This window comes from Ornithorhynchus anatinus, chromosome 1 (genome assembly GCF_004115215.2).
Source record: "Ornithorhynchus anatinus isolate Pmale09 chromosome 1, mOrnAna1.pri.v4, whole genome shotgun sequence".
NCBI lineage: Eukaryota > Metazoa > Chordata > Mammalia > Monotremata > Ornithorhynchidae > Ornithorhynchus > Ornithorhynchus anatinus.
In genome coordinates, this window is record NC_041728.1 from 133,319,869 (window position 1) to 133,347,842 (window position 27,974).

At 46.1% G+C, this 27,974-nt stretch overlaps 1 protein-coding gene across 5 annotated transcripts in view; it reads left to right on the forward strand.

Annotated features, from left to right (window-relative positions):
• The window catches only part of VPS8 (VPS8 subunit of CORVET complex), a 291,073-nt gene that overhangs the window by 234,706 nt on the left and 28,393 nt on the right, over window positions 1-27,974 (forward strand). For all 5 annotated transcript variants that reach the window (XM_029065907.1, XM_029065914.1, XM_039912997.1 and 2 more), the window contains 4 exons: window positions 5,197-5,277; window positions 12,337-12,506; window positions 14,078-14,243; window positions 24,694-24,747. In XM_029065907.1, the coding sequence (XP_028921740.1) occupies window positions 5,197-5,277; window positions 12,337-12,506; window positions 14,078-14,243; window positions 24,694-24,747 (471 nt within the window). The remainder of the gene's footprint in view (window positions 1-5,196; window positions 5,278-12,336; window positions 12,507-14,077; window positions 14,244-24,693; window positions 24,748-27,974) is intronic.

A 27,974-nucleotide genomic window follows, 5' to 3' on the forward strand; every position in this document is an offset into this window, starting at 1 on the left:
TGATGATAATATTGGTACTTGTTAAGCAATTACTTTGTGCCAAGCACTCTTCTAAGCACTGGGGTAGATACAAATTAACCAGCTTAGACACAGTCCCTGTCCCACAGAGGGCTCACACTCTTAAGCCCCATTTTCCAGACCAGGGAACTGAGGCCCAGAGAAGTGAAGTGAATTATCCAAGGTCCCATAGAAGAAATGTGGCAAAGCTGGGATTGGAACCCAGGTCCTAATGATTCCCAGGCCCATGTTCTATCCCGCTTTGATCATGTCAGCAAGATTCCACCCGTCCAGGCTTGCAATCCACTCATTTCACGTGCCCCGGTGGCTCTAATCCACAGAGTTCATGCTTCAGCTCTCCCCTCAGATGTTTTCTTCGTTCTTGTCCCGTAGTGATCTGGTAGATGTATGGTTTTTAGCTGAGCTGTATAGCTGGCTCCGTCCTATTTTTGCAGCTCAAGGTCACCTGGTTCTCCTCAGTGCCAGCATTCCCCACAGTCATTAAGTCAGTTATTTGTATTTATTGAGCGCTTACTGTGTGCAGAGCACTGTACTAAGCACTTGGGAGTACAAGAGAACAATAAGCAGACATGTTCCCTGCCCAAAACAAGCTTACTGCCTGTTGGGGGAGACAGACATTAATATAAAGAAATTACAGATCTGTACGTAAGTGCCGTGTGGCTGGGAGGGAGGATGAATAAAGGGAGCAAGTCTGGGTGATGCAGAAGGGAGTGGGAGAAGAGGAAAAAGGGCTTAGTCCTCCTTTTGGAGGAGATGTGCTTTCAATAAGGCTTTGAAGGGAGGGCGAGTAATTGTCTGTTGGATATGAGGGGGGGAGATCATTCCAGCGGACAGGAAGGTTATTTCAACAGTTACCCTTCCGTCCCCCGCAGCCAGGTTTTGTAAATGTTCCTAGTTTCCTAACCACTCCGTTCAAAGAAGAGGACCTTATGGCTTTAGGGGAGAAGCATTATAGGCCTCAAGAATGACTGTAACTTTAATTTTAATAACCCACTCGCGCTCAAGAGAGTAGCGTAGCTCTGCTTTAGATATAGACATTCTAGTCTTTTTACAAGAGCTGAAGAGGAACAGGAGCGCGGTAGCTCTTACTCAGCCTCTCCTGGGTCGCCTCTCATATTTTCGATTTTACAGCAAAACCCTCCCGTTGCTGGGGTTAACAAAGCTGCTAATCTTAAATGGCTCCCAGCTGATTTCTGACTCGCTCTAGGGAGTGCTGTTCTTCTCTAAAATGTGGTCACGCACCAACCCCCTCCCCCCCACACATCCACATCCACCCTCCGCTTCCCTCCTCCTCTTCCTCCTCTAGACGAGGACAGAAAAGAAATTAAAAACTAGCTAGTTACCTTCTGAAATGGCAAGCCAGGCGTTCATCCAGAGGAGCTAGTTTCCTCTCGAGAGCAGTGGTTGACCAGAATGAGGTTTTCAGGTGACCAGGGCAGAGGCGATTATTTTGGGTGTGTAACAGAGAGCCCTTAGTGAAGAAATGCTGTAGGCTGCTAGTGCTTTTTAATTCCTTTTCCTGTTGACGAGCCCCTAGGTGTTAGACGCTGGCCTCCCTTCCCAGCGCTGTGGTTTGGTGATGATTAAGCACTTAATCTAGATATCTGGTGCCCCTGGCATCTCTTCCCCCCACTCCAGAAGCCTTTGTGGTTGCCCTCAACAAGCCAAGCCTCAACTCCCGTCAATGCTAATTCTTTCTGAGGAAATAATATTCATTTTTTATTTATTGTTGTACCCTCCCAACCGCTTATAGTGCTTTGCACATAGTAAACTCTCAGTAAATATGATTGCATAAATGAATGAATAATGCACTAATAATTATACAGGGAAGCAGAGTGGCCTAGTGGTTAGAACACAGACATTGGAATCAGAAGGAACTGGGTTCTAATCCAGGCTCCTCCATTTGTCTGCTGTGTGATCTTGGGTGAGTAGCTTAACTTCTCCAGGCCCAAGTTACCTCCTCCGTAAAAAGGGGATTAAGACTGAGTCCCTCGTGGGACTCTGTCCACCTCGATTATCTTACGTCTACCCCAGTTCTTAGAACAGTGCTTGACACATAGTAAGCACTTAACAAATAGCAATATTATTACTGTTATTATTAATAATACACTTGGCACGCAGCACCTCTGTCCCACTTGACCCCCCTCCATCAAGAAAATCACAGAAGAGGGAATGGCAGAGGCACTCTCCTTAAGGAAGCTTTCTCCTGGAAAGAGGTTATTTTTTAATGGTATTTGTTAAGCCCTTTACTATGTGTCAAAAACTGTTCTAATTGCTGGGGCAGATACAAGCTAATCACGCATGGTGTAGTGGCTAGAGCCTGGGCCTGGGAGTCAGAAGAACATGGGGGTTCTGCCACTTGTCTGCTGTGTGGCCTTGGGCAAGTCATTTCACTTCTGTGTGCCTCAGCTCATCTGTAAAATGGGGTTAAGAGTATGAGCCCCATGTGGAACAGGGACTGTGTCCAACCTGCTTAACTCATATCCACTTAATACAGAGCCTGACACATAGTAAGCACTTAACAAATACCAGAATTATTACTATTATTATTATGTCTCACATGGGACCTACAGAATCACCCTGTGTTGCCTGCTTGTGCTCATCTTCGGACTCTTGGTTTGTAGGAAAGCGCTCAGTTCAGTTCTCTGCACGTAGTAAGCGCTTAATAAAATACCACTGATTGAAAGTGTTTTCCGGCAGACTGAAGGAAACTGGTCCTGTGGTTCTACTTCAGCAAACAGTGGTGAAGGCTTTGCTTCAGAACGGTACAAAGTGTAATACAGATACAGCAGAGTCATAGAAAATGGCTTCCATCTCTTTCTATATTCTGCTCCATAAAACACTTATCAGCATGGGGGTGGGAGTGTTATTTTATTCCGGGGTTTGCATGTATATTTAAAATGATCTCTGTCATTGAGGTCAAGAGCCATCGCCTCACTGCTGAGGAGTTGCTGTGGCATCTTTGCCGAAGAGCTTGATGTAGCTAGTGGATGATGTGCATGCTGTGCTGGAAGCCTTGAGTTCCCTATTGCTTTCTATAATTCATATGTTGTGCCCGCATGATGTACTTTTCATGCCATCACTTTTAAATTATGTACGTTCAAGCAAAACGTATTCCTAGAAACACAAAGTAGCCTGGAAAGACCCCTCCCCTTTCCAAATTAACCTCTCCAGGACCTCATCTCAGTGCCTTTTCCAAACAATTTGAGTCCTAAACACGCATCTGTGCTTTTTCATCCTAAAGCAGCGGTGATAATGACATGGTGGGACGGTATCAGAAATGGTGCCAGGCACTGGCATTCTGGCAGAGGACCGGTTGTGCTAGTAAATTCAGTAGCCGACAACCCAAACGTAATCAACTCCAGAATACCTAGAGCCCAGCTGGGCGGGGAACCAGCGGCGAAAAGGAATCCAATGCTAATCCATACTCTGATTTTCACAGTCGAGACCCGGCGGGAGCCGTTTGCTGCCTTCTCCTGCCACTCCGCTTCCAGGGCCGTTGGTGACAGTGCCATAGATTAACCCCAGAGGTTGGAATTAGGAGAAATGGAGGAAAAAAGGAGATTTTTACAAATGTGTGTGTGTGTGTCTGTGTCTGAAAAAGCATTAAATCCTAGAGGACATTTTTTTTTTAAGGAATTTTAAGAATTTACACTGTGCCAGGCACTGTATTATTATTATTAATAAATATATTTGAGTGCTTATTGGATGCAAAGCACTGTATTAAACGCTTAGGAGAGTATACTATAACATCAAACACATTCCCTGCTCACAGCAAGCCCACTGTGTAGAGGGGGAGAGAGACATCAATATAAATACTTAGATAAATTACAGATATATACATATGTGCCATGGGCAGAGGGAGAGAGGATGAATGAAGGAACAAGTAAGAGTGGCACAGAAGGGAGTGGGAGAAGTAAGTGTACTAAGCATTGGGGTAGAAACAAGATAATTAGTTTGGGCATAGTCCATGTCCCACATGGGGCTCATAGTCTTAATCCCCATTTCTGAGGTGAGACAATCAGGGTACAGAAGAGTTCATTCATTTATTCCTTCAAGTGTATTTACTAAGTACTTTGTGCAGAGCATTACACTAAGCACTTAGGAAAGAACGATACAACCATAAACAGTGACAATCCTTGCCCACAATGAGCTCACAGTCTAGAGCGGGGGAGACAGACATCAATACAAATTAAATTACAGATATAAAGTGACTTGTCCAAGGTCACAGCAGACGAGCCTGCCAATTGCTTGCTGTGTGACTTTGAGTGTGTCACTTAACTTGGCTTTGCCTCAGTTTCCTCATCAGTAAAATGGGGACTTAGTACCTCTTCTCCCTCCTACTTAAGACTGTGAGCCCCATGCAGGACAGGGTCTGTGTCCTGCCTAATTGACCTATCCCTACCCCAGCTCTTAGTACAGTTTTGGGCATGTAGTAAGTGCTTAACAAATACCATAAAACAACCAAACAAGTGGCAGATTAGAACCCAGGTCCTCTGACTCCCAGGCCCATGCCCTGCCCACTTGGCCATGCCACTTCTCCACTTTCTTGAATTCATCTGGTATTTCACTGGAATTTGTTTTAGCAAGCAGCAGCCGGAGTCCAGGCTGGCCAGCCAGTCAGTGGAGCATTTTGAGATGGTCAGAAGTAGCGATGAGATAAATGGAAGTGGAGACTGGGAGTTGAAAGAGGGCAAAATTATATCCAGGAGGCACAGAGAGGTCAGGAGTGGTGGGATCCTTAGGTGAAGGAATGACATTTCATTTGGAAAAGACAAGTGGCAAGCAGAAAATAGGGAGAGATTTGTTACAGCATTAAGGCCAGAAGGTTGGAATTGTTTTGGATCCTGCAACTACTGGGAAGAAGTCAGGGGGTGAGTGAAAGGAAATGTATGTGTACAGTGGAAATGGGGCAAGGGGGTCGAGCTGCTCAATGAAAGGCTAGAGGGAAGAGGAAGGAAAAATTGAATATGTGGCAGATTTGAACATGCTGACCCATGCCCGAGGGTAATGTGCAGGCTGTGTTAGTAGTCGCTGACAAAATAATGAAATATTTTTACCGTGTAAAAAGGTCAGAGCAATATGGTCTGTTCTATAACTTGAAAAAAACACCATGGTTTCTAACCACTGAGAAACATTTAAGATGGTAATCTTGATTTTTTTTTTTTTTGAGTGTAGGATCCGATTTATGGAAAAGGAAAACTTGGAGAAATCCAGGGTCTTATTCTGGGAATGCTGGACACCTTTAACTATGAACAGGTAAGTATTTGTTTTTCCCAGTTCTGTCAGTGTGAGAAATAAATCTAATCTGTATTTTTTCATGGGTTTGCTGACAAGAATTGACCAACTGTAATGGAAATGGAAAAACCGTTTCTCGGTTTATCAGTGGCGTATTTGTTTTTCTCCTACACCAGTTGTTTTCTCTGACTGCCCGAACTCAACAAACAGTCGGCACCTGTCATTAGCCAGGTGGCCGTCATTATCCGCAGCATTGGTTTCAAATTTATTTGTGAACAAAGGCCCAGTATAACTGGCTTTTTTAACTCCTGTGATCCTGTGATATCACCTGTTGAGGAGTATTTTTTAAAAGCCTGAACAAAATCCACTTGACTTTTTTTTATAGTTGGGGGAAATACACGTTTTCTATTCAGATTTAAGAATCCCTCTCCTCACAGTTGATCAGAAAGCCTTGAATGCTTGGCATATCCTGCCCTCGGGGAGGTCAGTTAGTAGGGGATTTTTGAGTCTAAAATGATAAATAGAATATTCAGTTAATACGCTCCTCTGAATCTAAATCAGTTTTTGACATCCCGTGTCCCGGGTTCATCCCCCAGTTTTAATTTTCGGCGAATCTAAAACTCAGTAATTGGGGGCGAGGGGGAGAATTTTCTCCAAGAAGGTGGCTTTCTCCAGCACTCCGAGACTTTGCTAATGTGTTCCAGAGTGACTCATAGCAGCACATAAGAAGGATGGCTAATTTGGTCACTTTCAGAGTGCTAGGCAGTGCTCTAATTAACAGTCAGTCTGGAGGAGAGAAGCTATTGACAGTCCTTCAGGCCCCAGTGAAGCCCTTGGGGAAAATCTGCTTTCACAAGGTAGACACCGGCCCCCCCCCCCACTCAACACAACCTTTTCCCTTGGTGTGTCCGGATTATCACTGCTCCGCCAGAGCATGATTACAGCTTGCTTAATAGAGGAAGAACAACCTGTTCTGATACCTTGCCCCAAAATCTGCAGGGGAAAAGAGAATGGAGGGGTGTGGAATTTAGAGATGAGTTCCCACTTTTATATTTCCCTTAGGGTTTAAGGCCTGTAAAGCAGTGCTAAACCCTGGGCTTTGAGGATCAAATGGTCCCTGATCCTATAAACCAGAGGAAGGGCCTAAGGGCTGCCTAGTATATCCACCAAATCACTTTGGAGGGGAATGGTAGAGTAGCTTTATTCATTCATTCAGTAGTATTTAGTGAGCACTTTTTGTGTGCAGAGCACTGTACTAAGTGCCTGCAAAGTAAAATTCAGCAGTAAAGAGAGACAATCCCTGCCCAGAATGGGCTCACAGTCTAGAAGGGAGGAGACAGACATCAAAACAAGTAAACAGACATGAATAGCATCAATATAAATAGAATTATAGATATGTACACGTCAAAACAGGTAAACAGACATTAATATAAATAAATAGAATTATAGATATGTACATATATACACAAATGCTGTGGGGTGGGGAGAGGAGGGTAGAGCAAAGCAAGCGAGTCAGGACGATGGGGAGGGGAGGGGAAGCTGAGAAAAAGGAGAGCTAAGTCTGGGAAGGCCTCATGGAGGAGGTGAGCATTCAGTAGGGCTTTTAAGGGGAGAAGTGTGATTGGCGGATTTGAGGAGGGAGGGCATTCCAGGCCAGAGGTAGGACGTGAGTCAGGGGTCAACAGCAGGACAGGCGAGAATGAGGCCCAGTAAGGAGGTGAGCGGTGGCAGAGGAGTGGAGTGTATGGGCTGGGCTGGAGAAGGAGAAGGGAGGTGAGGGAGGAGGGGGCAAGGTGATGGACAGCTTTGAAGTCGAGAGTGAGGAGTGTTTGTTTGATACGGAGGTTGATAGGCAACCACTGGAGATTTTTGAGGAGGGGGGTGACATGTCCTGAACTTTTCTATAGAAAGATAATCCGGGCAGCGGCATGAAGAATAGACTGGAGTGGGGAGAGGCAGGAGGTTGGGAGGTCAGAAAGGCTGCTGATGAAGTAATCTAGTCAGAGTAGGATGAATGATTGTACTAATGCGGTAGCGGTTTGGATGGAGAGGAAAGGGCAGATCTTGGCGATGTTGTGAAGGTGAGACTGGCAGGCTTTGGTGACATACTGGATATGTGGTGTGAATGAGAGAGCAGAGTCAGGATGACACCAAGGTTGCGGGCTTGTGAGACGGGAAGGATGGTAGTGCCATCCACAGTGAAGGGAAACTCAGGGAGAGGACAGAGTTTGGGAGGGAAGATAAGGAGCTCAGTCTTAGACCTGTTGACTTTAAAGTGGTGGGCAGACATCCAGGTGTAGATGTCCTGAAGGCAGGAGGAAATACGAATCTGGACGGAGAGAGAACAGGAGAGATGTAGATTTGGGTGTCATCTGCATAGAGATGATAGTTGAAACTGTGGGAGCGAATGAGTTCACTAAGGGAGTGAGTGTAGATGGAGAAGAGAAGGGGACCAAGGACTGACCCTTGAGGAACCCCTACAGTTAGGGGGTGGGAGGGGGAGGAGGAGCCCACAAAGGAGACTGAGATAGAACGGCCAGAGAGATGAGGAGAACCAGGGGAGGACAGGATCCGTGAAGCCAAGTTCGGTTAACGTGTTGAGAAGGGGATGGTTGACAGTGTCAAAAGCAGCTGATAGGATGGAGTAGGAGCCATTGGACTTGGTAAGAAGGTGGACATTGGTGACCTTTGAGAGGGTGGTTTCAGTGAAGGGGGCAGAAGCCAGATTGGAGGGGTTCCAGGAGAACTTCTTGCTCGATGAGTTTGAAAACGGAGGGTAGGAAGGGGATGGGGCGATAACTGGAGGGGGCTGCGGGGGTCAAAGGAGGGTTTTTTTAGGATGGGGGAAACTTGGGCATGTTCGAAGGCAGAGGGGAAGAAGCCATTGGAGAGTGAGAGGTAGAAGATGGAAGTTAAGTAGGGGAGGAGGGAAGGGGAGAAAGTTTTTATAAGATGGGAAGTACTGGGGTCTGAAGTGCATTTGGAGGGGCTGACACCTAAGAGGAGGGAGATCTCCTCTGAAGATACTCCTGGGAAGGATGGGAAAGTAGAAGAGGGGTTCGAGAGGATGGGGCAGGGTTGATTTTGAGGAGCCTCAGACCTGATGGGGTTAACTTTCCTAATGAACTAGGTGGCCAGATCGTTGAGGGTGAGAGAGAGGGGAGCGGGAGAGACGGGGGGCCTGAGGAGGGAGTTAAATGTCCGGAACACTGACAAGGGTGCTGGTCATGGGTGTCAATAAAGGAAGAGAAATCGTTTCGCCAGGCAGAGGGGAAGGCCGAGTTAAGGCAAGAAAGGACAAACTTGAAGTGGACAAGGTCAGCCTGATGTTTAGATTTCCTCCGGCAGCATTTGGCAGCTCGAGCATAAGAGCGGAAGACGTGAACAGTGGAGGTGATCCAGGGCTGTGGGTTGGTGGTGCAAGAGCGACGAAGGGGTAGGGGAGCGCGTGAGTTGAGTTGAGTAGAGAGGGTGGTGTTGAGAGCATCTATTCAGTCATCAAGAGTGGGTAGGGTAGTTAGGGAGACTACATGGGATGTGATGCACTGAGGGGTCGAGAGAGCGGAGGTCTCTGTGAGGGAATAGTACAGATTTATGGGGAGGACGAGTGTGAGAGAGGAGGCAAGTGAGAAGGTTGTGGTCAGAGAGAGGGATTTCAGAGTTGGTGAGGGTAGAGATTGTGCAGAGGTTAGAGATGGTGAGATCAAGTGTGTGTCCAAGTTGTGTCAAAGTATTAAAAGCATATCTCCTCCAACGGGCCTTCCCCGACTAGGAGAAGCAGTGTGGCCTAGTGGATAGAACACAGGCCTGGAAGTTAGAAAGTCCTGGTTTCTAATCCTAGTTCCGCCACTTGACTGCCATGTGACCTTAAGCAAGTCACTTCACTTCTCTGGGTCTCGGTTACCTCAACTGTAACATGAAGATTAAGTCTGTGGGCCCCGTGAGGGGCGGGGACTGTATCCAACCTGATTAACACATTAATCTTCTTGTTAGTTGGTTGTAAATGCCTTTCTCATGATTTGCAGATGACGATTGACAGTGGCTCTTGCTAATGGTAATGATATTTATTAAGCACTTACTGTGTATCCAGCACTGTTCTAAGCACTGGGGTTGATACAGGTTAATCAGATTGAACTCAATCCCTCTTCTACATGAAACTCACAGCCTAAATTCATTCATTCAACCATAGTTATTGAGTGATTACTGTGCGCAGTACAATACAACAATAAACAGTCACATTCCCTGACCACAATGAGTTTACAATTTAGAGGGGCAGAGACAGACATCGATACACATAAATAAAATTACAGTTATGTACATAGAGAAGCAGCACGGCTTAGTGGCAAGAGCGCGGGCTTGGGAGTCAGAGGTCACGGGTTCTAATCCCACCTCCGCCACTTGTCAGCTATGTGACTTCAGGCAAGTCACTTAACTTCTCTTCGCCTCAGTTACCCCATCTGTAAAATGGGGATTAAGACTGTGAGCCCCACGTGGGACAACCTGATTACCTTGTATCTACCCCAGCGCTTAGAACAGTGCTGGGCATAATAGTAAGCACTTAACAAATACCACAATTCTTATTCTAAGTGCTGTGGGGCTGGGAGGGGGGAAGAGCACAGGGAGCGAGTCAGGGTGACGCAGAAGGGAACGGGAGATGAGGAAAAGTGGGATATGAATAGGAGGAGAGTGGTATTTAATCCCCATTTTACAGATGAGGAAATTTAGGCTCAGTGAAGCGACTTGCCCAAGGTCATACAGCAAGCAGTTGGCAGAGCTGAGATTAGAACCCAGGTCCTTTGGGCTCCCAGGTCCGGGCTCTTTCCCGCCAGGCCATGCTGCTTCTCTTAAATGATTGCTCTTCTTCATTTCCCACCAGGAGTAAACATTTTTACTTTTTCACACTCCTCCCCCACCTAGGCCTGCCAAAAAATAGGTTCATAGCGGGAAGGGAAGGAGACTAAGAGCTGTAGCACAGAATGCAACTCAGGCATTTCTGGGACTTGTCTGGCCATCTCCAAGAATACCAGAAGACCAATTGTCTGTAGGATGGAGAGGCGAGGTGGAGGGGATGGAAAAAGGCAAAGGAGGTTTAGTACTGCCAGGGTCAGTAAGAAAAATAATAATAATAATGTTGGTATTTGTTAAGCGCTTACTATGTGCAGAGCACTATTCTAAGCACTGGGGGTAGATACAGAGTGATCAGGTTGTCCCACGTGGGGCTCACAGTTTTAATCCCCATTTTCCAGATGAGGTAACTGAGGCACAAAGAAGTGAAGTGACTTGCCCACAGTCACACAGCTGACAAGTGGCAGAGCTGGGATTTGAACCCATGACTTCTGACTCCCAAGCCCATGCTCTTTTCCACTGAGCCACGCTGCTTCTCACTGAGCCACGCTGCTTCTCACTGAGCCACGCTGCTCAAGCAGTGAGGCAAAGGGTTCTGCCAACTCTGTTGTAGCATACTCTCCCAAGTGCTTGCTAGAGTGCTCTGCATACAGTGAGAGGACAGTGAAAAGCAGCACTGAGAGGTAAATGAGAAGCAGCATGGCGTCAGTGGATAGAGCACAGGCCTGGGAGTCAGAAGGTCATGGGTTCGAACCCCAACTCCATCACTTGTCTGCTGTGTGACCTTGAGCAAGTCACTTCACTTCTCTGGCCCTCAGTTACCTCATAGCGGGGGTGAAGACTGAGCCCCATGTGGGACAATGACCTGATTTGCTTGTATCCACCCCAGTGCTTAGTACAGTGCCTGGCACATAGTAAGTGCTTAACAAATACAATAATAATAGTAATAATAAAAGCAACCTGACCTGGTGGTTAGAGCACAGGTCTGGGAGTCAGAAGGACCTGGGTTCTAATCCTGATTCTGCCACGTCTGTTGTGTGGCCTTGGGTGAGTCACTTAACTTTTCTGTGCCTCAGTTGCTTCATCTGTAAAATGGGGATTAAGACTAAGCAACCCATGTGGGATATGACTGTGTCCAACCTCATTACCTTGTATCTATCCCAGTGCTTAGAACAGGGCCTGGCACATAGTTAGTGCTTACCGTATACCACTGAAAAAATGAATACCATTGATTGATAGAGGAATCATGACATAGCGATAAATGGAAAGAAAATACATGGAAATGTTTTCAGGGTTTGGGGAAATTTCATTTCTCAGTTGAAAAATAGGCCCAGTGCTTCATAAATCAGGATGGTTAATTGGCAAGCCAGGCCCGATAGGGGTTTGAATAGTTAGTTTGAGAAATTAGTGAGCTCAGCAAGGTCAGAGGTGATGGAAAAGTTAAGGAGGGTGAAAATTGAATATTAGCCATTTGTTAAAAAAAAAAAATGGGTCATTGGAAACTTGGCAAGTGGATCCAGTGGAGTTGAAAGTCAAAGTCTGGATTAAAATCATTTAAGTTTTTTCACTTGGTTTCCAAATTCATTGAATGGAGCCTTGAGCTCTAGAGTTCCTGAACTGCCAGGGAAGAGACAGATGATTTGGAAACTTCAGTTAAGGAAGCAGCATGGCTTAGCAGAAAGAACATGGGTCTGGGTGTCAGAGGACCTAGTTCTAATTCTGGCTCTGTCACATGTCTGCTGTGTGACCTTGGGCAAGTCACTTAACCTTTTTGGGCTTCAGGTCTCTCATCTTAAAATGGGGATTAAATCATACTCCTTCCTACTTAAACTGTGAGTCCCGTGAGGTACTGTGCCCAACATGATTAATTTATATCTACCCCAGAGTTTAGACCAGTGCTTAACAAGTATGATTTTTTTTTCAATTAAGTGAGAGAAGGTACATATAAACATCGAGATGAGTAAATACAAAAAGTTGAGTGATGTAAAAAGTGGCTCCTGTTGGTCAGGTAGAATATAGAAAGAAAGCATGCCTCTTGGCCAGTCTTCACCAGTATCAGATTTCAATTCACTTGTGAAACAAGAGGAGGTTAATACATAATCTCATCATTCAGGGGCACTGTTGGATTAATTTTTTAGCCATGAGTTTCCAAAGAGTTGAAATTGAATTTAAATGAGGGTTTTTGTATTCATTCTGTTACCTTTGTAACTCTTTTTCCCCCTCTTTCTTTCCTAGACACTCCTGGAAACCACCACTAGCCTCTTAAACCATGATCTCCATTGGTCACTCAGTAACTTGAGAGCATCGATCACAAAAGGATTAAATCCCAAACAGGATTACTGCTGTATATGTCTGCAGCAGTATAAGAGGCGACAAGAAATGGCCGATGAAATCATTGTCTTTAGGTGAGAGAGAGATGTTTTATTCTCCAGCTCTTGCATTTTGATGGAGGGTGGAATGTAGCCCCGTGTTTGAGATGTGCTTGAACAAAAGTCCTGGAAGCGAGGCCCATAGGGAGCAGAGGAGAGGGAAGAAGGGCCTGGGTTCTAATCCCAGTTCTGCCACTTGTCTGCTGTGTGACCTTGGGCAAGTCACTTTACATTTCTCTCCTTCAGGTCCCTCATTTGTAAAATGGGGATGAATAATAATAATAATAATGATGATGATATATGTTAAGTGCTTACTATGTGCCAAGCACTGTTCTAAGTCCTGGAGTAGATACAAGGTAATCAGGTTGTCCTATGGAGAGCTTAGTTTTAAACCCCATTTTACAAATGTGGTAACTGAGGCACAGAGGAGTTAAGCGACTTGCCCAGGGTCATACAGGAGACAAGTGGCGGAGCCGGATTTAGAACCCACATCCTCTGACTCCCAAGCCCAGGCTCTTTCCACCAAGCCACACTGAAGACTGTGAGCCCCTTGTAGGACAGGGACTGTGTCCAACTTGATTAGGTTGTATCTACCTCAGCGTACAGAACAGTGCTGACACATAGTAAGTGCTTAACAAATACCTTCATCAACATCATCATTGTTGTCACTGAAACGGTGAACAGTAGGGTCTTCCTGCAAGTCTGCCATCTGTATCACGATTGATCTGCCATTTATTTTAATGTCAATCAGTCAGTTATGTGTATTGAGTGCTTACTGTGTGGAGAACACTGTACTAATCGCTTGGGAGAGGACAGTATAACAATGTAACGGATACATTCCTTGCCCACAGTGAGCTTACAGTCTAGTCTTAAAGTCAGTTTCCCCTTCTAGACTGTTAGCTTGTTGTGGTCAGGGAATGTGTCTGTTTATTATTGTATTCTCTTTTCCCAAGGGCTTAGTACAATGCTCTGCACACAATAAGCACTCAATAGATAGGATTGATTGATCTGCACTTTATTTTAATGCCTGTCTCCCCCTCTAGGCTGTAAGCGCCTCGTAGGTAGGGAACAGTGGCTACCAACTCTATTATATTGTAATAATAATAATAATCGTGGTGTCTGTTAAGCCCATACTAAGTGTCGGGCACGGTACTAAGCATTTGATGGATACAAGCAAATCAGATTGGGCAGAGTCCCCATCCCACATGTGGCTCACACTCTTAATCCCCATTTTACAGATGAGGTAACTGAGGTAGAGAGAAGTGAAGTGACTTGCCCAAAGTCAGCTGTGTGACAAAGCCGGGATCAGAGCTCAGTTGCTACTGATCCACAGGCCCTTGCTCTATCCACTAGCCCCCATTGCTCGCCCAAGCGCTTAATACAGTGCTCTGCACACAGAAAGCGCTCAGAAGAATGATGGATTGATTTGACTGTCAGTCCCCCCCTCTAGACTTTAAGCTCCTTGTGGGCAGGGAACAGTGGCTACCAATTCTGTTATATAGTACTCTCCCAAGTGTGCCATGCCCAGTAAGTGCTCAATCAATACCATAGATTGACAGATGGATCGATGGTTAGAAACTGAGAAAAGGCCTTCCTTCCTTTTGCAGCTGTGGTCACCTGTACCACTCCTTCTGCTTGCTGAACAAAGAGTGCGGCATAAACACCGAGGGCCAAATAAGGTGGATTTGCTACAAATGCAATTCAAGTAACAAAGCTGGGAAGCTAAGTGAAAGTGCACCGGAGATGAAAAAAGGAAGACTAACTCAAGCCCAGGTAAAAACTCATTTTTTCACACCCAGGTGAGGGAGCTGGAGGGAGGAAAGAGAAAGCTGCTGTCCGTCCAGTTGCCTGGCAGTGTTTCATTGGTTTGAGTTAATAATGGCGGTATTTAAGGGTTTATTCTGTGCCGGGCACTGGACTAAACGCTGAAGCAAATCGGATTGGACGCAGTCCCTGTCCCACGTGGGGCTCACAGTCTCCATCCCCATTTTACAGATGAGGGAACTTAGGCCCGGAGAAGTGAAGTGACTTGTCCAAGGTCATCCAGCAGACAAGCGGTGGAGTTGGGATTAGAAGCCATGACCTTCTGACGTTCAGACCCGGGCCCCAGCCACCTGAGCGTGCTGCTTCTCCGCGTTTCCACTCTCTGCTAGGGCCGCTTGGGAGCCAAGTTAAAAAATAAATCTGGCCCCAGCAATATCTTTCCCCTTTCCTGTTACTTTTCAGGATCTTGGTGTTGGCACATCTATTGAGAGTGGCGAAATGACAGCCAGCACAGTGGCTGTGGGTCAAAATTTAGAGGCTGTGTGAATTTATATTGGCAATAATAATAATAATAATAGTGATATTTGTTAAGCACTTTGTGCCAGGCACTGTACTAAGCACGCTGAAACTGGGGATTGTAGCTGAGTGGCAGGAGGTGCGGGAGGTGGGCTGGCTGCCTTCAGTCCAAGAAATTACACGTGATAGTAATAACTGTAGTATTTGTTAAGGCCTTACTATGTGCCAGGCACTGTACTAATCGCTGGTGGCTGGGGCGGATGCAAGCGAATCAGGTTGGACACTGCCCTGGCAATGCTGCCCTGTGCTAGGTGGGATGAAATGCAGTGCTTTGCCCCAGGACAGAAGGTTGAAGGGCAGTTAGATGAGCCCCCCTCCCCCCCCCCCCCGAAGCCAGAGGGAAGCAGCGTGCCTTAGTGGATAGAGATGGGCTTGGGAGTTAGACCTGGGTTCTAATCCTGGCTCTGGCGCTTGTCTGCTGTGTGACCTTGGATGAGTCCCTTAGTTTCTCTGTGCCTCAGTTACCTCATCTGTAAAATGGGGATTAAGACTGTGACCTCCTTGTGGGACTGGAAATGTGTTCAACCTGATTAGCTTGTATCTACCTCAGCACTTAGAACAGTGCTGGATACATAGCACTTAAATGCCGTCATCATCATCACCAGAATGGTGGGTAGGCTTGTCTTGTCTCTGCCCTTGAGCTCTATCTCCCAGCCATCTGGGGCAGAGAGTCAGCCAGCACATGACTTATCTTTCCTCCCAAACCCTGTCCTCTCCCTGACTTTCCCATCACTGTGGACGGCACTACCATCTTTCCCGTCTCACGGGCCCTCAACCTTGGTGTCATCCTTGACTCTGCTCTCTCATTCACCCCACACTTCCAATCCGTCAGCAAAACCTGCCGGGCTCACCTTCACAACATCGCCAAGATCCGCCCTTTCCTCTCCATCCAAACCGCTACCTCGTCGGTACAATCTCTCATCATATCCTGACTGGATTATTGCATCAGCCTCCTTTCTGATCTCCCCACCTCCTTTCTCTCCCCGCTGCAGTCTATACTTCACTCTGCTGCCCGGATGATCTTTCTACAGAAATGCTCTGGGCATGTCACCCCCCACCTCAAAAATCTCCAGTGGTTGCCTATCAACCTCCTTATGAAACAGAAACTCCTCACTATTGACTACAAAGCTCTCCATAACCTTGCCCCCTCCTACCTCACCTCCCTTCTCTCCTCCAATCCAGCCCACACATGCACACTCTGCTCCTCTAGTTCTGACCTCCTCACTGTGCCTCATTCTCACCTAGCCCACCGTCGACCCCTTGCCCACATCCTACCTCTGTCCTGGAATGCCCTCCTTCCTCACATCCACCAAACTAGCCCTTTTCCCTGCTTCAAAACCCTACTGAGAGCTCGCCTCCTCTAGGAGGCCTTCCCAGAATGAGCCCCCCTTTTCCGCTGCCGCTCCTCCTCCCCTCCCCATCGCCCCTATTCCCTCCGCTCTGTCCCCTTCCCCGCCCCAGAGCCCTTGGGTATAGATGTACATATTTATTACTCTATTTTATTAATGATGTATATATCTATAATTCTGTTTATCTATTTTGATGCTATTGTTGCCTGTCTACTTGTTTTGTTGTCTGTCTCCCCCTTCTAGACTGTGAGCCCATTGTTGGGTAGGGGTTGTCTCTGTTCCTAAATTGTAGTAATAATAATAATAATGTTGGTATTTGTTAAGCACTTAAAATGTGCAGAGCACTGCTCTACGTGCTGGGGTAGATACAGGGTAATCAGGTTGTCCCACCTGAGGCTCACAGTCTTATTCCCCATTTTACAGATGAGGTAACTGAGGCACAGAGAAGTTAAGTGACTTGCCCACAGTCACACAGCTGAAAAGGGGCAGAGGCCGGATTCGAACCCATGACCTCTGACTCCCAAGCCCATGCTCTTTCCACTGAGCCACGCTGCTCTTTCCAAGCGCTTAGTACAGTGCTCTGCACACAGTAAGCGCTCAATAAATCCGAATGAATGAATGACTAAAGCTCATACCAAACTCTCTCTCATCAATATGCTAAGAAGTCACTTTCTTTCCATTCATCCTCAGGGGCTGGGGGAAAGATCTTTGAAGGCCAAAAGCCCCCACTTGCCTAGTCGGTTGTCTGCTTTTTCATTTCCCTCCCACCTTCTCGGCAGGAGGTCTGGAGAGAGAAGCAGATTTTAAGATTCTTTTACATATCAAAGGCATATTTGTTGCTGAGCCTTTTAAATTCTGGTGGGGGAAAAAAAAAAGGCTTACTTTCCTAAATTTAGGCTAATACAAGTAAAATTACCTGGCTCCGTTTTCAAACCAGCTGCTTTTGACTTTGATGCTTCCTAATAATGTTCCTAACAAACCGATTCCTTACTGGGTGAAAAGTATTTTACTTTGTCTCCGAAGTACCTGCGGCGGACCTGAACTATCTCTTTGACTTTCTTGCCTGTGATGTACAAAAAATAGGCTTGGTTGGCAGATTATCTCGAGAACCTAGAAACCAAATGAAAGAACTTTTGCTATGTCCCCTGACATAGTTAATATACACCATATATACGCCAATAGCGCATTTCCGCACACTCCTCTCTTTCTGATTAACTTATACCTACCCCGGCACTTAGAACAGTGCTTGGCGTATAGTAAGCATTTAGGTGCCATAATGATTATAGTTATCTAGGCTGAGAGGCAGTATGGCGTAGTGGATAGAGCCCGGGCCTGGGCGTCAGAAGGTCATGGGTTCTAATCAAAGCTCCGCCACTTGTCTGCTGTGTGACCTGGGCAATTCACCTCACTTCTCTGATCCTCAGTTATCTCATCCCCCTTCTAGACCTTGAGCCCGTTGTTGGGTAGGGATTGTCTCTATCTGTTGCCGGATTGTACTTTCCAAGCGCTCGGTACAGTGCTGTGCACACAGTATGCGCTCAATAAATACCATTGAATGAATGAATGAATGAATAAAGTGGGGATTGAGGCTGTGAGCCCCCCTTGGGACCGGGACTGCGTCCAACCCCATTTACCTGTATCCACCCAAGCGCTTAGAACAGTGCCTGGCACACAGCTAGTGCTTAACAAATACCATTATTATTATTAGACTGTTTGCATTTCAGCTGTGGAATGCCTTCAGCTTTCCCTCCAAACTTCGAGCAAGTTGTGGGTAGGGAACGTTTCTACCAAATCCACTGTACTCTCTGAAGAGCTTAGTACACTCCGCTGCACAGAGTAAGCTCTCAATAATAATAATAATGTTGGTATTTGTTAAGCGCTTACTACGTGCAGAGCACTGTTCTAAGCACTGGGGTAGATACAGGAGAATGAGGTTGTCCCACGTGAGGCTCACAGTCTTCATCCCCATTTTACAGATGAGGGAACTGAGGTACAGTGAAGTGACTTGCCCACAGTCACACAGCTGACAAGGGGCAGAATCAGGATTAGAACCCATGACCTCTGACTCCCAGGCCCAGGCTCTTTCCACTGAGCCACGCTGCTTCCCTAGCCACGCTCCTTCTCTAATAAACACGTTTGTTTGATTGATTGGAACGTGCCTGTTAATTCGGTTGTATTGTACTCTCCCAAGCACTCAGTACAGTGCTCTGTACATAATAAGGACTCAATCAGTGCCATTGATTGATTGATGACCCAAATGAAGATGCATAACTCAGTACAAGACCACAGTTCTGAGCTTCGATTCACAGAGAGGGACCCTGCTTTTTTTAAAAAAAAAAAATTCATTGTCATATTTATTGGATGCTTAATAATAATAATGACGGTATTTGTTAAGTGCTTACTATGTGCCAAGCATTGTTGTAATCGCTGGGAAAGATACAGTGTTATCAAGTTGTCCCACTTGGGGCTCACAGTCTGAACTCCTATCTTACAGATGAGGTAACTGAGGCACAGAGAAGTTAAGTGACTTGCCCAAAGTCACACAGCGACAAGTGACGGAGGCAGGATAAGAACCCACGACCTCTGACTCCCAAGCACTTGCTCTTTCCACTAAGCCACGCTGCTTCTCATAAGCGCTGCTTACTGTGTGCAATGCACCGTACTAAGCATCTGGGAGAGTACAAAGTAATAATAAACACGTATTCCCTGCCCACAACGAGCCTGCAGTCTAGAGGGGGAGGTAGACATTAATACGAATAAATAAATAACATACGTAAAATAAATAAATACATAAGTGCTGAGGGATTGAGGCAAAGACATTGCCCGGTGTTGGTGAGCAATATTCAGTCAGTCAATAGTATTTATGAAGCACTTACTGTTCTAAGTGCTGGGGTAGATTCAAGGTGATCAGGTTTTCCCACTGGGGCTCATACAGCGCTTGGTAGAGTACAATATAAAAATAAACAGACATATTCCCTGCCCACAGTGAGCACTGTGGTATTTGTTAAGTGCTTACTATGAGTCAAGTTGTAGACTAAGCGTTGGGGTAGATACAAAATAATCAGACCTGCCACGGGGCTCACAGTCTAAAAAGGAGAGAGGTTTTGAATCCCCATTTTGTAGGTTAAGCACTTACTATGTGCTAGGCACAGTCTGCTTCTCCCCCTCTCCCTTCCCCTCCCCTCAGCACTGTGCTCATTTGTATAGATTTTTATTACCCTATTTATTTTGTCAGTGAGGTGTACATCCCTTTGATTCTATTTATCGTGATCGTGTTGTCTTGTTTTTGTCCAACGATCTCCCCCGATTAGACTGTGAGCCCATCATTGGGCAGGGATTGCCTCTATCTGTTGCTGAATTGTCCATTCCAAGCGCTTAGTACAGTGCTCTGCGCATAGTAAGCGCTCAATAAATACTCTTGAATGAATGAATGTTCTAAGCCCTGGGGGAGATACAAGGTGATCACTTTGGACGTAGTCCATGTCCCACATGGGGCTCAGTCTTCATCCCCATTTTACAGAGGAGGTAACTGAAGCCCAGAGAAGCAAAGTGACATGCTCAGGGTCATACAGCGGATGAGTTTTGGAGCTGGGATTAGAACCGTTGCCGCCGGGCTTGGCTCTGCCTGCCCGTCCCGAGACCTCTCTCTCTGTCCTGAGGTCTATCTGAGATCCCAGACTGAGCTTTCCTTTTCCCTCCGCCCCTCCTCCCCTCCTCATCACTCCTACTCCCTCCCTCTGCTTTACCCCCTTCCCCTCCCCACAGTACTTGTGTATATTTGTATATACTATTTATTACTCTGTTCATTTCATTAATGATGTGGATCTCTCTTTGATTCTCTTTATTTTGATGGTATTGGTGCCTATTTGTTTCACTGTCTCCCCCTTTGAGACTGTGAGCCCATTGTTGGGTAGGGATTGTCTCTCTGTTGCTGAATTGTACTTTCCAAGCGCTTAGTACGGTGCCCTGCACATAGTAAGCGCTGAATAAATACGATTGAATGAATGAATGAACCCGATCCTCCGGACTCCCTGGCCTGTGCTCTGTCCACTAGGCCACACTGCTCCCTTAATTCCCTTGAAATCCCTTGTGGGCCTTGTCACTGAGCTCTCTCGGGCGAAGAGGCCAGTGATCTAACGGTGAAGTTGAGCCCCTTTCTGTTGATGGACATTATCTTGGCTGCTACCAGCTAAATCCCACCCGTCGGAGGGCTGCTAAATCAATTCCTCAAGCCCCCGGTGCATTAGGACACTGGAAGACTTCACAACCCTGTGAGCAATCTTCTCCGTAAGCGCTTATTCGTTTCAACATTTTCAAGGTCCCTAATGTCTGGCTGGATTGCTTGGTTTGCTGGTGAAGTCGCCTTCTCTCTCCTCTTATTGGTTTTTTTTGGAAGTTTCACTACAGTATTGGTTGTTTGGGCAGAAATAGTATGTAGAGAAGCAGCATGGCCTAGTAGAAAGAACACGGGCCTGAGAGTGAGGACCTGAGTTCTAATGCTGGCTCCACTATGGGTTGGTTGTGTGACCTTGGGCAAGTCATTTAAGTGTAGAGAAGTAGCGTGGCTTAGTGGGAAGAGCTCGGGCTTGGGAGTCAGAGGTTGTGGGTCCTAATCCAGCTCCATCGCTTGTCAGCTGTGTGACCTTGGGCGAGCCATTTAACTTCTCTGTTGCCTCAGTTCCCTCATCTGTAAAATGGGGATTAAGACTGTGTGCCCCACGTGAGACAACCTGATCACCTTCTATCCCCCTCCCTAGTGCTTAGAACAGTGTTTGGCACATAGTAAGCCCTTAAAAAATGCCATCATCATTATTATTATTAACTTCTCTGTGCCTCAGTTACCCCATCCATAAAATGGAGACTCAGTCCTCCTCCCTCCAAATTTGACTTTGAGCCCATGTAGGTCAGAGACTATGTCCAATGCGATTATCTTGTATCCACCCCAGCGCTTAGAACAGTGCTTGACACATAATAAGCACTGAACAAATACCATTAAAAACAACAACAACAAAAGAAACCCAAAAAACAACCGTGCAATTGGTCTCATAATCTGCTCCAGCAAAGAGTTTCTGCGGTTGATTCTTTGGATCTCATTTTCTGGCCAGGGGTGGACATCTCTTTTGGCATTGGTTGGCATAAAATCTTTACTTAGTGTAAAATGTAAGAAAAATAAATAATTGATGACTCTCGGAGCATCTGTTCTGAATAATTCAGTCCAGAGTTTAGTTAGCAGTATTATTAAGGGATGAGTGCTTTTAAGTGCCTATGTTACTGGGGGCAGGGAATAAACCGGCACACCTGAAAGACATTCATCCTTCACCCGTATCTACTTTCAAACGCAAAATAGTCAAATATCTCAAGTAAAACTTTTTTATAATGCATCGTTCAATAGCTCGCCTGCTTCTAGAAAATCCACTCTGATCAAAAGATAGCTAACAGCATAAGTTTCATCAGATGCTGTGAAAAATAGGATTTCTGCCTGAAGGCAAACTTTTAAGGAAAGAAATCCATGGGGAGTAAACAGCACAGTGCAGCCTTTTTAGTCATATTTTATTAATCCTTTAAACAGCAACAGAAGGAGAGAAGCTAATGTAAAAGCAACAGATTTTTTCCTGGTGTTCCAAGAAAGGATTTTTTTTTCCAAAGTTATTGAAGTGGAAAAGGCCTTTATGTGGGCCATATTTCTATCGAACTATTTAACGTTCAGTACAGTGTACTGCATCCAGTGGGTATTGAGTACTGCATTACTGCACCTGCTGTTTCATCCCTCCAGATAACTCTTCAGTCACTGAGTGATATTTTATATTTCCTAGTACAAATTTTATGTTAACCAATTACTGGGCTTTGTTCTTTTTGAATTCTCTAAGGAATTTAGGAAATCTTATTTACCTGGATTGTGAAATCTGGCCTAGTGGATAGAGCATAGGCCTTTGAATCAGAAGGACCTGGGTTCTAATCCTGGATTCACCACTTGTCTGCTGTATGACCTTGGGCGAGTCACTTTACTTCTCTGTGCCTCAGTGGCTGCATCTGGAGATTGACTGTGAGCCCCATGTAGGACAGGGACAGTGTCCATCTTGATTATTTTAGAAGCAGCATGTTTAGTGGATAGAACATAGGCCTCAGCTCCTCCTCTTGTCTTCTGTGTGACTTTGGGCAAGTCGGTTTACTTCTCTGTGCCTCAGTTCCCTCATCTGTAAAATGGGGATGGAGACTATGAGCCCCATGTAGGACGGGGACTGTGTAAACCAAATTATCTTATATCCACCCCTGCAAGTAGTAGTTATTGGACCGTGTTTTCTTTTCTTTTTAGATAATAGGCTCCCAAGTTACAGATTAGAGTATTGTCCAATGAGTAGAAATGAAAGTGCAATATTATCTGGCAGCATGAGTTGAATGAAAAACAATTCTTACATCAGGGCAAATAGTTTGTGACTTTTTGTTGGTTTAAGTGAAGTTGCTTCTAACTCATTTGTTTCTGGACACACTATTTATCTATTGTCTAGTATCTGGCTGTGTATGCTCTGAGGCCTGATAATAGTGTAGACAAAGTAAGTTTCATCGTAGAACCGTCGAATAAGATAACCATGGCCTTGTCAATAAGTTCCTCAAGTCACTGAGCGTATGTTGTAACTCAGTCTGGACCAACAGGCTAGTGGTTTTTACCCAAGGTAGAAAGTGGATCTCGTTTTATTGGAGCGAAAGAAGTAGGATAGTCTAGTGGAAAGACCAAAGGCCTGGAAGTTAGGACCTCGGTTCTGCTGTCAGCTTCACTTGTCTGCTGTGTGACCTTTGGCCAGTCACCTATCTCAAGTAAAAAATATTTATGTTGCATTGTTCGGTAGCATTGGTTACTTCATCTCTACAAAGAGGATTAAAACTGTAAGCCCTACGTAGGGAAGTGACTGTGTCCAACCTGATAGTCTCGCATCTACCCCAGCCGCTTAGTACAGTGCCTGGCACATGGTGAGCACTTGAGATACCTCTTTTTGTTTTCCCAAAAACTATCATGTTGGTGATTTTGTTCACGCAGTGGCTCTGAGAAAGATGAAAGTACTTGGGGCCTTTGACACCTCTGGTCTTCAGAGAAATGATATTGTCAATCAAGTGCTTTTTTCTGGGCCCAGGCTGCTCCCACTGAATTTAAAGGAAATTCCACATATTCAGGAAGTTGAGGACAGCCACAAAGCAGAGCACTGTCAACAGAGTCGTCCTGTTCTTCTTGGAACCTGGGCTTCAGTAGGTTCCTGCCCCATTTCATTAAGAATCTCACTGGAGTTGGGCATTCTCGATGTGATGGTGTCTCTGCGAGTTGGCAGAAATCTTAGGCCCCGTGAAGACACACTCAGGCCTATTTAAATGGAATTGCCCAGGGGTTACCTGAAGATAGTGCATAAGGATTTTCATGAGTGACCCTAAGACATTTATTTTGCCATTTGAAGCTCTTTACTGATTTGACCTCCAGAGGATTAGCTCTCCGAGAGGTCTGCATCCAAAGCTGTGGGCAGTTACCCGATGCCTTCAGTAGGGCCAAAGTGCTTAGATTCTGGGATGTTAAATATATAATTCTGGCATATTCCCGCACTTAAAGTTGATTTTTTTTAATGGTATTTGTTAAGCACTTACTGTGTGCCAGACATTGGGTAGGTACAAGCTAATAAGGTTGGACATAGGCCCCGTCCCACATGGGGCTCACAGTCTGAATCCCCATTTTACAGGTGAGGTCACTGAGGCACAGAGAAGTGAAGGGACTTGCCCAAGGTCACAGAGCAGACAAGTGGCGGAGCCAGGATGAGAAGCCAGGTCCTTCTAACTCCCAGGCCCAGACTCTATCCACCAAGCCAAGCTGCTGCTTTTGAACATGCCAAAATCTAGCATCGGAACAGTGCTAGAAACTGCCATTAAGCACCTGGACAGAGTGTGTTAATGTCAGTATGGTGTAGAAAGTATTTCCAGCTTCAATCTTGTAATGCTGCTGAATTTTGGATTTAAAATGACAACCTGGGCGGCAGCAGTTTCAATCCTTGTAGCCCTGAGCGTGGTGTTTTTATTTTTTTATTCCCTTCATCTGAAAATCCAAACGAGAGAAATCAGAGCAGGGAAACAGGAGGAGGCACGATCTATTTTTGAACCAGCACTAGCCATCTGATGGGCAGTGAAGTAAAATTGTGGCCACCAGGGCTTTCATTCTTGGCTGACTCTGATCCACAGTTTTGATCTGCAAAATAGAGATTCTCACACGGGAAGTTGACTTCCCCTCCTTACTCCTCTCCTATTCTTGAAAACAATTCCAAACCCTCCCCATCTCTCATAGCCTGACAGGATGTGAGGCATCTTAGCTGTCTCTCCACCAGAAGATGCTTTTAAGGCAATATCCTGAACGTGTTTTCCATGAAATGTCAAAATCCGTTCTGGGGCCTGGGCAAATTTCGTGATTCATTTTCTGGTTCTAGTTGACTGACTTAAAACAGTAATAGTCCAATGTAGCATTATTAAGGAATAATAAAAAGTTCTTTTCTTTTTTTTTTAAATAGGCCAAAGTGTCACCAGCTTATCATTCACCCCGAATGGATTCTGCTGCTAAAAAGGTAAGTCACCCGGCAAGCCGTGAAAGTGAAAAGATGTGTTTCCAAATGTCCAGGCTTCCCTCTTGTATGTTTATCTTTCTCTGATGAGTCAATTTTGGGTGATGACTACCATGAAAATACTTTAATTACAGGCTGTATGGCAAAGAGCCTTTCTCACTTAAAACCTTGGTGAAGGAGGTCCTGCTTTAAATTCTGGACCTCCTTCACCAGAAAGAGAGAGGGGGATCGAGAGGGAGAGAGGGAAAGAGAAAGATCATACAGACATTCAACTCAGGTGCCCACTTCTTTAACCACGGTTCCCATAGATGCAGGTAACTAAATTGGAACCTTATTCAGGCCCGAAACCTTGGGCTCGGCTCGGGACTGGTCTGACCTCTCCCAGAACTCTCTCTGCCACCGATTGGTCCAAATGAAAAGAGCCCTGTTCTGGGAATTCAGACACCTGAGTTCTAGTCATGGAGACATGGACTGAACAGTTTTTTTCAGAAAAATGATCCAAGCAGCAGAGTGAAGTATGGAGCAGGGAGGTCAGCAAGGAGGCTGATATGGTAATCACTAATTCAGTAATTAACATGGCAGCGGTCTGGATGGAGAGGAAAGGGCAGATTTTAGTGATGTTGTGAAGGGTGAACTGGCAGGATTTGGTGTCAGATTGACTGTAAAAAAGAAAAAAACACCCAGAACAGCTCATTCCAGCCCAAGTGCCTTTATTCCTATTTCCTCCAGGATGTCCCAGAACGAGTCTGTGATGGGTAGGGAACGTGTCTACCAAGTCTGTTGTACTCTCCCAAGCGCTTAATACAATGCTCTGCATACAGTAAGCGTTCGATAGACACCATTGATTGATTTTCTGTGGGCCCAGCCTCTGAGCACCTGTTGCTTGGATAGATTTTGTCCATTAAAATAATCCCTCCCCTAGACCATCTCACTGCCACAAATCTTCCCTGGGCTTGGAATGGTTGCTGAACCGTCAATCAGTTTGCTCGGGAAATCTGCTGTCGGCTCCTCTTGGGATCCCTGGGATCCTCGCTGGGATCAGTCAGTCAGTGGTATTTACTGAGCGCTTACCATGTGTGCTCTGCACTCTACTAAGCGCTTGGGAGAGTACAATGAAAGAATAAACAGACCCATTCCCTGCCCACAATGAGCTTACAGTCTAGAGGGCCCCAGCACTAGGGAGCACAGAGGAAGGAGGCCCCCAAAGCGGGTTGGGCCAAGCTCTGCCCACCGCTTGAGTCCACGACCTGAGGGAAGGGGGTGAAAAGACATTGGAGCCAGGGCTCTCATCTCTGAAGAGAGTAGGGGAGGGGATGGCAGCACCAGCTCTCAGTATGTCCTCGCTCCCAACCGCATCCCGGACCTATGTTCTCCCTTGATGCCTCTCGTCCGCATCCCAGGAAAGCTGAAACGCTCCATTCCTCCTCCTCCTCCCCCCAACCACCGTGGCCACACTCCTGGCTGGAATCTCGCTTCCTCCCGGAAGCACAAGCAGCACAACTCAGGTCTGTGACTCCCTTCACCCTCGAGATCAGGCAGGCCGAAACTATCTGCCGGGGTAACACTAGGGACCAAATGGGTTTTGTTATTGTTGTTTTGGGGGGGGGGGTTTGGTTTGTTTTTTAAAGAAAAATGATCCACGCAGCAAAGTGGAGTAAGGATTGGAGTTGGGAGAGACAGGAGGCAGGGAAGTCAGCGAGAAGGCCGAAGCAGTAGTCAAAACGAGATAGGATAAGTGCTTGGATCAGCAAAATGACAGTTTGGATGGAGAGGCGAGGGCGGATCGGAGTGATGTTGTGAAGGTAGAACTGACAGGATTTTGTGACAGATCGAATGTGTGGGTTGAATGAGAAAGATGAGCCGAGGATAATGCCAGTTCACTTCCAGGATCACTGTGGCGTGTGTACCGTTGCCCCATGCAGTCCATTTATGTGTATTACTTTGCCTCTTGGCAAGCCCCATTGCAGTATGGTGGCCAAATTGGGCTGGTGCCCAGCCCCGTGCCATCCCCGGACTAAGCGGAGCCCAGGTATCGCTCCAAACTGCAGGGGCTAGCAGGCTACCCCTGTTTAAGGGTGGGTTTTCGTAGACATAAACTCATCGAGACATGGAGAAGCAGCGTGGCTTAGTGGATAGACCACTGTCCTGGGAGGAAGAAGGACCTGGATTCTAATCCCGACTCCTCCATGTGTCCGCTGGACGACCTCGAGCAAGTCACTTCACTTCTCTCATTAAAATGGGGATTAAGAGTGTGAGCCCTATGGGGGGCGGGCATTGTGTCCAACCTAATTAACCTCTATCTACCCAAGCCACTTAACTATACTCTTTAAGTATGTTTATTTTTGTTGTTATTACCTTGTCTAGTTGACCGAGAGCTGAGTAGGCTTTGTAGTGAATAATTCAGAATCCATGCAGTTCAGGCCATGTGAACTTCTCCTGAGCCCGTCCCAACCCTCGCCCTCTTTCCACCACTTTCCGGACTTCTGACAAACCCACTAGCCTGGCATGGTCGTGAGGTGCAGCTGGTAAGGAGCTAGAAAGCGAGCTGATTTTCGAGGAAGGAAGAGAAGCCCCGGCCATCAGAGAATGCATCGTGTTCAGGCAGACAACTGAGGAGAAGAAGGTGAATTAGCTGGCGATTGTGAATTCTTCTGAATTTTGAAAGTTCATTTCCCCCTCCTATGAACACGAAGGTTAATGCATTCCTGCAGAATCCCACGTTACACAAAAAGCTCCTGCTGTAGAACTCATCTGTTCCAAAACCGGGCTCGTGGTGTAGTGGAAAGAGCCCAGGCCTGGGAGTTGGAAGACCTGGGTTCTCATCCCAGTTCCACCAACTGTCTCTAGACTGTTAAGCTCGTTATGGGCAGGGAGCGTGTCTACCAGTTCTGTTATAGTGTACTCTCCCAAGTGCTTAGTATAGTGCTCTGCACACACTAAGCGCTCGATAAATAAGATTGATTGACTGCTGGTGTATTTAAGTGCTTCTTTAGGGCCATGGACTGTACTAAGCACTGGAGTGGATACAAGCAAATAGGGCTGGACATAGTCCCTATTCCAAGTGGGGCTCACAATCTCAATCCCCATCTTACAGATGCGGTAACTGAGGCACAGAGAAGTGAAGTGACATGCCTAAGGTCACACAGCAGTCAAGTGGCCGAGGCAGTATTAGAACCCATGACATGACCTTCTGACTCCCAGGTTCGTGCGCTGGGGTAGATACAACGTAA